Source organism: Typha angustifolia, chromosome 13 (assembly GCF_048772165.1).
Source record: "Typha angustifolia cultivar Huaian chromosome 13, ASM4877216v1, whole genome shotgun sequence".
Lineage (NCBI taxonomy): Eukaryota > Viridiplantae > Streptophyta > Magnoliopsida > Poales > Typhaceae > Typha > Typha angustifolia.
In genome coordinates this window covers 11561243-11573749 of record NC_133251.1, presented here as the reverse complement: position 1 = coordinate 11573749, position 12507 = coordinate 11561243, and the positions used below count along the sequence as shown (strand labels likewise).

General features: G+C 36.0%; 1 protein-coding gene across 1 annotated transcript; it reads right to left on the bottom strand.

Annotated features, from left to right (window-relative positions):
• Positions 1-8642: 8642 nt before the first annotated feature.
• LOC140773757 (LOB domain-containing protein 37-like) lies at positions 8643-9696 on the bottom strand. The gene is made up of 2 exons (XM_073116479.1): positions 9390-9696; positions 8643-9307 (listed from the first exon to the last, which is right to left on the bottom strand). The coding sequence occupies exons 1-2, from the start codon at positions 9571-9573 to the stop codon at positions 8883-8885; spliced, it is 609 nt and encodes a 202-aa protein (XP_072972580.1). The 5' UTR covers positions 9574-9696; the 3' UTR covers positions 8643-8882.
• Positions 9697-12507: the final 2811 nt, after the last annotated feature.

Here is a 12507-nt window from a genome sequence, read left to right as displayed (position 1 = left end):
TACTCTCGTCGCACCTTTTTCTTCTTCTTTCGTTTTTCCACCTGAATTGAGATATGGAACCTTAGTAGCTGGAAGCATTTATTCAAAGAATCAAAAGCAAATCAAATGGAATAGACCAGTGCAACTGCAGCTGCTTGTATATAGGTTGAGTAGGACGGCTGGGTCACTGTAGCCTCGTCGTTTGCGCCCCTCCCTCTCCCCCTCCGATTCCATGGGGACGACCGAGGAGGACAAAATGGGGACGACAACTTCTCCTCCCTCGTGATCAAATTCATAAAAACATTCCGCGTCGATGGAGAAAGTCAATTATTCCGGCGGTAGACAGAGAGAGAGAGAGAGAGAGACTTACCGTCGACTCCCACGTGAACGGACGCCCATCTTCTGGCATTCTTGTCGGTCGGGCACTGCTCCTTGATGCGCCGTACGGAGAGTGGAGAAGATGGGCACGGAACTTCCAGAGATAAACTTGGGCCGCCAGTCTAACGGATGGGTCGTCCGCTGTCTTCGTTTACTCTAAGGATAAAGTCAAGCTATTTTTTATGTTATTTAAAAATAAGATCTTTATTTCAGTAATAATTACTTTTAGTTCACTTATATTCCATATAATGTAAGAAAATTTATTATATTATAAATACTATTTAATTTAATTCAAAGTAGTTTGATATAATAGATGTCAATATCAAATTAGTAATTAAATTTGTGAATAGTATAAGATTTATAATTTTAATATATTATATTTGCATTCTAGAATAAAATTATTATGATAATAAAAAAATATAATTTTTGAAGTGAATGAACAATGAAAATTATATTAGGTGGACTAAAAAAATATATGCACTCAATTTTTATATACTAAATTAAAACATTAAATATAATTAAATTATAAAAGCCTCTTCTTAGAATTGACCATTAATATATAAGGATTTCTTGGATAGCGTTGCTAACCTATTGACCTTCAAAACTTTAAATTGTTTAGACAATAGACTAACAATACATATATTGGTTTTTTTGTATGAAAAACTGACCTGGTTTTTGATTTGGTCGATCAGGTTCATTTTCGGCCTATATTGCACTTTATGTTTTTCCTCTATTTACTTTTCAATTTTTTCCTTCCACTTTAGGTTTTTTTTTCCTATTTTCTTCTCAATTTTACCCTACCTTCGTTTAATGCCTCACTAAATTTAACAGGGCAATATAAGAGGGAGAGAAATAAGCCCCCACTATTCTTCTTTTTTTTCATCATCTTTGTCATCTTCTACTTCATATGATTAATTCTACAATACTATTTATTATTATTATTATTATTATTATGCTTTTTGTTTTATCTCTTAATCATCTTTTTCTATATAATCACTATAATTTCTCTTTAATCAATAAAGTAAGAGATTAATCGGTGATAATAGTGAGATAGCTAGTATTAGTTAAATAACTAAAACATAACTATGTATGATGATTATTTATTTTTATGTAAATTATAATGGTGATGTAAATTCTGCAATATATAGAAAGTGTAATGGAAAAAACAATAAAAGTTATCATTATGTTTACAAGAGTTGTTAATATGTTTTCTTCATTTTCTTCTTTTTTGTAGCTTATTCTACTAAGACTTCTTTTTATTCTTCTTCTTCTATCCCTTAATTGTTCTTTTTTTTATACAAGTTCATCTAATCATTCTTTGTAACAACATAACCCTGAAAAAGAAAGAAGAAAAAAAGAAAAATTGTTGTGGTCGACCTCGTGCCATGTTGGGGTGGCGTGGGCTGGGGGTGCCACGCACCCCCAACCGTCAGCCCGACCAACCAGGCTAGGCTATCTAGCTCCGGTGGGCCCGCCGGTGCCGCAGTCGTAGCGCCGACGTCCCCACCGCCTCTCTCTCTCCCCTTTAAATCTCTTTCTCTCTCCCTCCCCCTCTTGCCGATGCTAGCCTGCCGCCACCGTCACCGTCATCACTACCAAAGTGAGCTCTTCTCTTTACTTCTTCTCTTAATCTCTCTCCTTCCTCTCTCTCTCTCTCTCTATCTCTCTCTCTCTCTCTCTCTCTCCCTCTCTTTCTTGCCTGTGGGCTCGAGTTTGTCGGAGTCGAGCTGCCGGCAATAGGCTGGCCGCCGTTGACTGGCCACCAACAGCCAGTGCCCTCCCCGTCGGCGCCGATCTTCCTCCCTTCCTTTCCTTTCTTTTTCTCTTCTCTTCTTTCTTCTTCCTTCTTCTTCCTTTCTTCTTCTCCTTCTCTTTCTGCACTGATGGCAGTGTTATTTATTTTGTTTTATTTTATTTAAGTTATTTATTTAGATATTTCTTTCTTAATTAATGCAAATAGATTATTTTGATATTAATTATTTTAATAATAATATATATTCTTCAATATGATTATTACTGATTATAATTAGTATAGTTAATAATTAATTAGGTTATAACTATTACTCATAGATATAGGTAATACTTATATTTATTTATTTATTTATTTATTTATATCTCTATTAAATTAATAGACAGATTAGTAAATTATAATTATTAGATTTATGTACTATTATTCTTATGATATACTTTTTAAGTAATTCTAATAATTTATTATATACTATTATTTTGTAACAAATGAAATACTAGGCTTATTTATTTATTATTTTATACGGTAAATGCTACATAATCCCTAATTACTCAAGATATAGTGAGAACCACAACTTAATTATAATTAGTTTTTTTTATCTATATTTATGTTTATATTTTTATTTATAATTATAAACCTACCTAGTTATAAAACTAAGTAGAAATTCGAAAACCTAATAAATCATCATATTTTACTCGAATGGATTACAATCGGATAAACGACTAACATTATGTTACTAAACATTTTCAGATACCGAACCACATATGTGAGACCCCGTGGACCCTGTTAGCGATGAATTAACATTGAGTTGCGGGATGTGAGGGATACGTGGTTTGTATCTTCTGATCAGAAGTGAATAGTTTTATCTCCTAGACGCCTTTCCCAAATTAGGTTATATTATATATTATGTACATACATATTTTAGCCTCCAGTATAATTATATGATTTTATATAGAGATATTACAGTCGAGCATATTTTTATCATGCATGTAATTAGGCTGATCTTAGATATGAGTATGATGATGATAAAAAAAAGATGATTAGAGATAACTATATTATTATAATTTTATGTCCAGTTGATCTGTAGCATGAGTATGCATGTAATAGACTAGTATGAGTATGCATGTGTTGACTACATGTTTGGAGATCACTACATTGCATCATTTTTCTCTTGATTCATATTCTACCTAAATTCTTGTTATGCATTGACTTGTTATAGTATTGGATAAAATGCATATGATATGTCATTTAGAAGGAAAGCATGAAATCTTATTAATATGATGGTTGATAGAAAGCATGAGAATACTCGAGTGGGCGTGAGGGTTAGGATGCACTTGGTGAATAATTAATTGCTTGACATAGTGGTGATCCTATGACCTTATGTCTGAGGTCGTTAATCTGTGTGCGCAGCAGACATTTAAACACACGCTATTCGCCAGGGTATATGTGGCGAGTTATCCTCACGTGTTTCTATCAGCTAGAAGGGTGCCCGATCTAAATGGATGTTGATACCCTTAGCGGATTGTAGGATTTGGTTATGATTGAGATATTTGTTGCGGATGGCAGAGTATGCTTTGAGCCTTCGGGAATGATGTTGAGACTGAGTATCGGGTGTTGATTGTGCACAGTGGTATAGAATGATGATAATATTTAGAGATGACATTGATGATTAAGATGTTGAGAAATATCTGTGATTTCATTATCATCTGATATACCTAATTATTGAGTGATCAATATATATCATGTGGTTGTATTTAATATTATAGCATAGTCATAGTTAGCATGTATCATGTGTGTCATATTTGAGAGAGAGTTATAATGATGGTACGACATGGAGATTTATTTATACATTGTTGAGAATTATATACTTTGATTAGTTATGACATGATATTTATATTTCATTTATATATAATTAAGGTTATATTCATATACTCATTCATGATATAATGCTCTTATGTGATTTATATTACAGAATTTACATATTTGTCCATTATAGTTTATATAAAAATAAAATAATTATATATAGTCATATTTTTTGTTATTTAACTAGTTGTGATTATCTCACCGCTATTATCAACTAATCTTTTACTTTATTAAAGAAAGATCGATTAATTAGATTGAATAAAAATAGAGAGAACAATTAAAAGATAGAAGAAGAAGAAATAGAAAAAAAAACATAATAACAACTTTCGCAAATATAATAATAACTTTCATTATTTTTTAATTTCATTTTTTTCTATACATTGCGAAAAATTTACATACGTCACAATTACAATTTATAAGAAACAAATAATAATTATGAAAAGTAATATATTTGGTTATTTAACTAATCTCAATTATCTTAACACTATCTTTGATTAATTTTACTTTATAATCAAAGAGTTAATAAATAAATTTGTATAGACAAAAAATGAGAGAATGGTTAAGAAAATGAAGAAGAAGCAATGCTGAAAAAAGAAGTAGAAAAAAAAATGTTAATTAATTTTTTAAATATAATAATAATAATAATTTTTAATAATATTTATTGTTTTTTCTATACATCGTAGAATTTGCATACTTCACTGTTATAATTTAGATAGAAATAAATAGTAACTATACAGAGTCATACTTTTAGTTATTTAACTAACTATCATTATCTCATCGCTATTTTCAATTAATTTTTATTTTATTAATTAAAGAATGATTAGATGAAAAAGAGAGAGAATAATTAAGGGATAGAATAAGAAAAAAAAAAGAAAGAAAATATATTAACAACTTTTACAAGTTGTTTTCTCTATACATTTTCTATACACCGTAGTATTTACATAAAAACTAATAATCAACATATAAAATCATATTTTTGGTTATTTAATTAATTATAATTATCACACTAGTATCTTAGATTAATATTTTATTTTATTAATTAACGAGGAATTACACCAATTATAGAGATTTATATGATGATTATAAAAAAATTAAGAGAGAAGAATAAGAAGAAGAAAAAGAAACAGAAGTAGAAGAACAAAAAGAATAAATAGTATTACAGAATTTATCATACAAATAGAAGATGAAGAAGAAGGGTACAGAGTCAATTTTTCTCTCTTATACTATCTCGTTAATATTTAATAAGATACTAAACGAACAATGGGGAAAACTTGAAAGAAAAAAAATATATAATGTGGAATGGAAGCCAAAAATAGACCCCATTGACAAAATGAAAAACCAGATGAGTTTTTTATGCAAAAAAAACCCTATATATATATAAAAAAAACATTACTAACCACTTCAAAGAATTTAACTCGTGCTGGGCCACGTCAAATTGGACAGGTATCTCATAGGATCGATACTTTCCTCTGCAAGCTTCGTAAAAGTGGGACAGGAGGAGGACTCTTTTGCAATTTTGCGTACTATTATCTTATCAAGATGTGTACCATCTCAAAACTCTCCCACATAAAACCAATCGCTCTCCTAGTCAGCACCAAGGAGATGGGAGATTTTATTACACACAAAGTCCTTCCAATCCAACATGGCTGGGCCCGCACTTTTGCGTAAAGGACCCTGCAATTTTTTTTAATCTTTTTCATATGTACCAATAATGTGGAGTCCGCGTCACAGTCGTGTACAAAACTCAAAAGCAAACAAATTGCGATAATTTACTAAGCAGCCACCGAGATGTACCCGAGGAGCCAAAAGAGAAGTGGGGGCGTGAAAGAAATAAAAAGGGGAAAAGTTGGGGAATATATTGCATTTTTATATCGCCATGCTGATTCTGTAGCAGCGTAGGTGATAGATATCACGCCCGGTGTGTGATAGATACTTTACAGCCTTCTCTGGCTCTCTTTTAGCATTTCTTTTTTCCTTCCCTTTTTTGAAAGTGGGCTTTAATTTTATGATTCCTTATTATCTTTTCTTTTCTAAATTGTTCAACATATTATTAACCTTTTACTCCCTGGATAAATAGATATATAAATACAAGGGTTTTATTTTTTTCATACATACCTACAAAAACCTTATATTTACTTGTACGCTCCTCTAAATTTAATAAACATATATATATATTTCTAAAATACCCGGTTTTTATATGTACGCCTTTTAAAACCCTTATTTTTTACGCGGATACTTTTGGAGTTAATTATTAAGTTAAAATTTAAAATACTATTTTTTTTTGTAAAATACAGAAAAATATATTCTATTTTTTGTAAAATTATGATAATATAAAATAGATTGATGAAATAGATATTAAGGGTGATTAGTAATTGAGTTAGTGTATAATATAAAATATAATTTTAATATTTTTGAAATGAGAAATTATTTAACGGTCTAAACGAATAAAATCCAATAGTAAAAGAGTTCATAACGACGACGATTCTGATCCGATCCGATCCGCAAACGTGGGTGACGCAACCGAAAGGCTATCCTCCTCCAATAATAACGAAGAGTCTCTCGGGGTGGTGGGGGGTGATTTGAGGAATCTCGCCTTTGCTTTAAATACTCTCCACTAATCTCGTTCCCTCGCCTCGGCCCGTGGGGCCCGCGGCGAAATGCGGCGCGGCGAACGAGCGCAATCGATGGGAGGAAGTACGAAAATGGAAGCGACGAGAGGTAGGGAGGGGGGGGGGGAGGTGGTGGGGAAGAGAAGGGGGAGGGTGGGGACCACCGCCGCGTCATCCCCCACGATCGAGGGAAAGGGAGGCAGGGAGGGAACCGCCGATTGAGACGCTGACATGCGCCGCACATACAGATGCACTCACAAATAGCTGCCAGCCAGTGGGACCCGCCCATTTTTACCTCTACACCCTTCTAACATCCCCTTATTTACGCTATTCCTATCTCTTCTTTTTTTTCTAATTAATATTTGTTTTTTTTAAATAGAATAAAGATATTTATTTTTTATTTGCTCGGTGGTCATGGCCTCATGGGGAAGGGAGGACGAACGTTCCCGAGCCTCAACTTGCCGAAGAGTGGGGCCCGCCACTTTTCTTTTCTTTTTCCCAGTTTTTTCCTACAATCTCCACGCTCTGGATTCCTTACAGTGACCTCCATCCCGGTGGTGATAACTGTAGATGATCAGTAGACAGTAGCATGTTCTACTGATCGACTAGTATATTTTTGAAAGTATCAGCTAATTAATAGCCACTAATTTTTAAGTGTATTTTATGTTTACCTTTATATATTAGGCTGGTTAAAATAAGTAAAGCTGATTCAAACTCGGGTTTGTAAATTAGCTGAGGTAGCCTTGCTCGGATGATAAATGTACATAATTTAGAACGTTTTGGTTAAGAAGATTTACAAGTTTATATCTAATCTTATAATTAAGTTTCAGTCAATTCAAGATTAAAATTTTTCTCATCAAAGTTGGAGGACACCGTTCATTCGCTCAAAGAACGGATATAAACAACTAATTGAAGATGGATCGGAAGTTCTACCGTGCATAGATAGTCACCACATTGGACGTTGATCTCAGAAACAACTTTGCCGCAACTCAACCAAGAGGGATAGAATTGATGAGCACTATTGACGTTTTTTCTACCCATATTTTTATTTTTTCTACACCAAATATCAATTAGTCTTCTTGGCTCTAACAAGCACCCGATAAATTTATTATGAGTAAATTATTCACGTGTTAGTGGATTAGTTCGGCAACTCTATTCAGTCTAATTTAATTGTTCAGATTATCTTGAAGAAGTAGTTGGCGAGTTTAAAATAAATAGCTATGTTTGTGCATAAATACTTCTGTGTTAAATTAAAGGGGAGAGTTAGATATTTTATCCATCGTATTCGGGCTTTTTCAATGATAAAAAAGAATAATAATTCTGTTCGTCTAGAGCTCTAGTTCCTAACTGGTGGCAATTCCCTTTGGCCCACTTCCACCGAGATTCCTTCTCCTCTTTCTTACGGCTCTAATTCCACACTTGTCTTCCCTCGCTACACGCCAAAATCCACCCACTCCATCGCATATTTAAAAATAGCCCCAGATAATTGCGATCCATATCGCTCGATTTACTCTACTCGTATACGTGTCGTTCTCCTACCGCCCTACCATACGCCCAACCAGCGGTAAATAAAGGGTTAATTACAACCTCTTTTATTTTGAAAATAATTAATATATACATCATCTAAACTATTTAAATATATCACTAAAACTCTTTCTACCTTATATTTTATTAAAATTTTTGATAAATATAATCTAGAAAATTAGACTAGCTTAATATATTTTTTGTATGGAACTTATTGAGAGGTAAATGTAATAGAAAATGATAGTTAATAAGGGATCAAAATGTAATAAACTCTTCTTTTAAAGAAACTTTAGCAAGCCGGTGGTGCAACTTTAGCAAATGTTATCCCCCAATAAGATGCAGACGCGGCGAATGCGTCTAACAGCAGTCGTCCATTGACATTCCATTCCATTGAAATAAAAGGAGAAAAAGAAACAAACATGGTAGTGATAAAAGGAATTTAGTAAAAAATTAAATAAAAGAAAAGAATAAAAGTAGATTTTGAAACTCGTCGGGATTTCAACCGTAAAATATCCCGGTCGAAGCTGAAATGTGAAGGGGAGTGATTAAGACGATGCTTTATTACTAAAATGAGATAATACAGTTCATAATTAGCAAAACAGTGGGATCTGGTCACCGGCACCCTCATCTTCTCCACCACAAGGAGCGGGAATCCAGGCCGGCAATTAACACAAAAACCCGAGGACAAAAAGGGAAAGCAAAAGAGAGAGAATCTCGCCGGCCACAGTCGGACGCGAAAACCTGCCACCGGCACACGCACTACAACATTTCCTCTTAAAACCTCAAACAAAAAGATTCAAAAGACGAGGCTGTCCTTGTCCTCCGCCGGATCTCTCGCCGCTCGTCGTCACTGAACCCTCCGAGTTCATCGACGGCGTCGCCGGCCGCCGCCGCCGTTTCTCCTCCCTCCCGGGGTCCGCGGAACGCGGGCTGAGGCACAGATCCAGGTCGCAGGATGGCGATCCCCCTTCCTCTTCAATCCGTCGCTTGATCGGCGCCATCTTCTGGCAGGCGTAGAGGCCGACGGCGATCTCCTCCGGCGCGCCGACGTCGAGATCGAGGAGCGGACGGAGAGCTCCGCCGCGGAGGACGGTGTGGACCGCCGCCTGGCACAGGTGCCAGTTGTCGGTCCAGAGGAGCCCGACGGCGCCGTTGACGGGGTTGATCGTTCGCCCGCACGCCTCGAAGAGGAGCGATTGGAATAGAGCTAACACAAAGAGGGAAAAGAAAAGGTAAGATTCTCGAACTCGGAGATCGAGCAAGGGTCTAGGTTCTCCATATTTGCTCACCTGGGCGTTGGGGTTCAGGGACGGCGGAGATGAAGGCCATGAGGCCGGCGCGGCCGAAGAACTTAGCGACAAAGACGGTGGCGTGGCCCTGCGCCTCGGGGGTCGCGATCCACTGCAGGCACGGGCGGAGGACACACGCCTCGCTGCAGCCCTTCCGTAGGACACGACACCCGTTGCAGCTCATCGCAACCGATCGCACATCCAATCCTCTAATTTTGGTCGTTCTTTTATTTAATATTTCAGAAGCAAGAAGGAACGCAAAGAAAGAAAAAAAATTAGAGGAAACTGTTGGACAAGAAGAAGAGATGGGAAGGGGTGGGGATATATAAGGGTCACCGGGGGTTTAGATAACCCAGGGTTAAGGACGGTATCCTCACCGCATGGGATTAGGCTTATTAAGTTCCCATGACCTGGGGTGCAGGGATCGGCTCCGTGTTTCCGCGGCTGGTCCCCTATCTACCGTCCGATTCCTTTTATAGGGCCTGATCCACTCGGTTCTTATCCGATTCCATTAACTTTATTTATCTATTTACTTATTTTGGTTGAGGTTTCTTCTACGTAACCTCTCTAATTTTTAACATATCAGTAGCTATCCTACGTCCCCAATTTTTAGATTATGACTAGTTGGTAATATATAAAGTGGCCTGTTATGCTGAGGGGGTGGGGTGCTAGTAAGAAGAGCCAGAGGATATGAATCTCTCGTTGCTTTTTAAATTACTTTTTCGAAACTGATTTATCGAAATGATCTACCCTCTAATTAAATATCAGAATGAGTCTATGTTACATGCCTTGGTGTTATATCGTTGAACGGATCATTATAACTTATAAGGCTAACTTCACAAATTAAATACTAATATAATTAGCATTTTAGTTGTAGGGTAAAATACAAATTAGCTCATCATTTATTCGTTGGGCCCATAAGCCATAACGTGGCACAGCATGTATTAAAATAACTTCATTTGAATATTAAGTTCTGGAGGCAGACCATTTCAATAAATAAGTATATATATATAAAAAAAAACCTATTTTAGTCAAATATTTTGCTTTAAATTCAAAAGATATCAGTGGCCAAAATCACCTGAAGTGAATTGGATCGCGCCAATATGCATGCAAAATATATGAACATTTTTTTAAACAAAAAAAGGAAATACTTTTTTTTTTCTTTTAAGGAAAAGTTCATAAATATCGTAAAATAAAATTAAGATATCAAGCCCTAGAACACAAACAAAATGAACTAAGAAATACGACCCTATAAATACACAAACACACACAAAAAAAAACTAAAATTAGTATTTACTAGGAGTGTAAATGAGCCGATTATTGGATTACTAGATTTTCCTAATTTGAGCTTAACTCGAGCTCAATTTAAGCTGGAAAAACTTAGCTTGACGCAGCTCTTCTCCAGCTCGATGAGGCTTGAGCTCAGCTTGACAGCTCAATGAGAGAGCATAAGAAAAAAAAAGGAAAGGAAGAGGTCAGCAAGAGGTTCTTCTCAAGGTGGGTGGTGCGATCAATCACATCACAGCTGGAGACGAGGGAGATGAATGTTTACTTGATTTTGCAATCAAAAGAGTGGAACCAATGAACGAGGTGGATAGATATTGATGAGGTGGTGGAGGTGATGTTGGTAGGAGAATTTGGGGGCCGGACATCGATGAGGCGATGAAAGAGGGAAAGGGCAAGGCCTTAGAACATTTTGGGATCAATCGGTGGAATACCCCACAAATTCGTATATTTCTAATCCTACGATGAAAGATTCAACAAGGTAATCAGATCATAGCTAAGACCACTAACCTGGGGACTCGGACAGGTTGATTGAACCCTCGGGACAGATCTCCTCTATGGGCGCCTCTTGACCTTTAGTCAGCTTCACGTACAAACTCCATGTGCCATCCGCCATTATTTCGAGAAGGGCTAATCTTCAGGTCGAAGTTGGTGTTCAAATCTGGAGGTGGAAGAAGGACAAGAGGAAGGGGCCAAAGAAAAGGGACGGTCTTCATTTCGATAGAGGTGATGTCGGAGATGGAGATGGAGATGGATTTTGGTGGAGAGATAGGTTTTGCTGTTTTGGTGGTGAAGAATATAGGTTTTAGCTAAGAGAGTTTGAGGAGAAGTATTAGAAAGGTTTATAGTTTTTAATACCTATAATGTGCTTCCAAACCCTTTCCAATAGCCAACGCTAGACTGAGCTTAAGGCCAAGGTAGAGATTACTCTAATGGACATGGAAGTTGGAAGAGATGGTATGCACTTAAGGCCTCAGAGTCTTGCCAAATGTAAATAACACGGAGTTTTAATTAGACCACGTTTGCTTAGCCCCATCCATTATCATCTAGCTTAAGTCAGCAACACGAATTCACACCTTATAGCAACAACATTGGTATCGAGAATTATGTTGTGCTTATGCTAAATGAGAGGAAGGTAGCGTAAGCAATCCCAACATCCACAAACAAATCCAATAAGAATATTAATAAATTAGGGTAAATCAAATATTAGCAAAGCTAATATAAATACCAAATGCAAAATCTACAATCAAAATATTAGATGTAAAGATCTTCTAATACCCAAGCTAATAACAAATAAGAATTCCAAATATATGTAAACCATAAAGAAAAAAAACGAAACAAGATTTATATAGTTCGATGATGTGCCTACATCAACGGGTGTGCAAAACTTCAATCCATGAATCTAAATCCAAGTAGAGATGCAAATACAAAGAGTTTTCTTCTCTCCAACTCTCCAAATACAATAATGGCTCTTTCTCTCTTAGACTTTCTCCCTTATTGCTTAATCCTAAAACCGAGCTTATCTAATTATTGGGTTGACTTGAGGTTGGAGAAAAACACGTGGGGCATCTGAATGCCCCAATCAGGAACCCAAGAGGGCGTTCAAATGTCTGCAACGTGCATTTCTTCTCCGACTTTTGCAGTCAAACCCCTTAGAGCCCATTCAAACACTCTAGCACATTGAACCAGGAACACTAATCTGCAGTAAGGCCATTTGAACAGATTTATTTTTGTTCAAACAGTTGTCTTGATTTGAGCCAATCTTCAACAAGTCTTCACATTGGCGAGAACATCAATACTTCAAATAAATTTCTCTCCATCATTGCAAATTGAC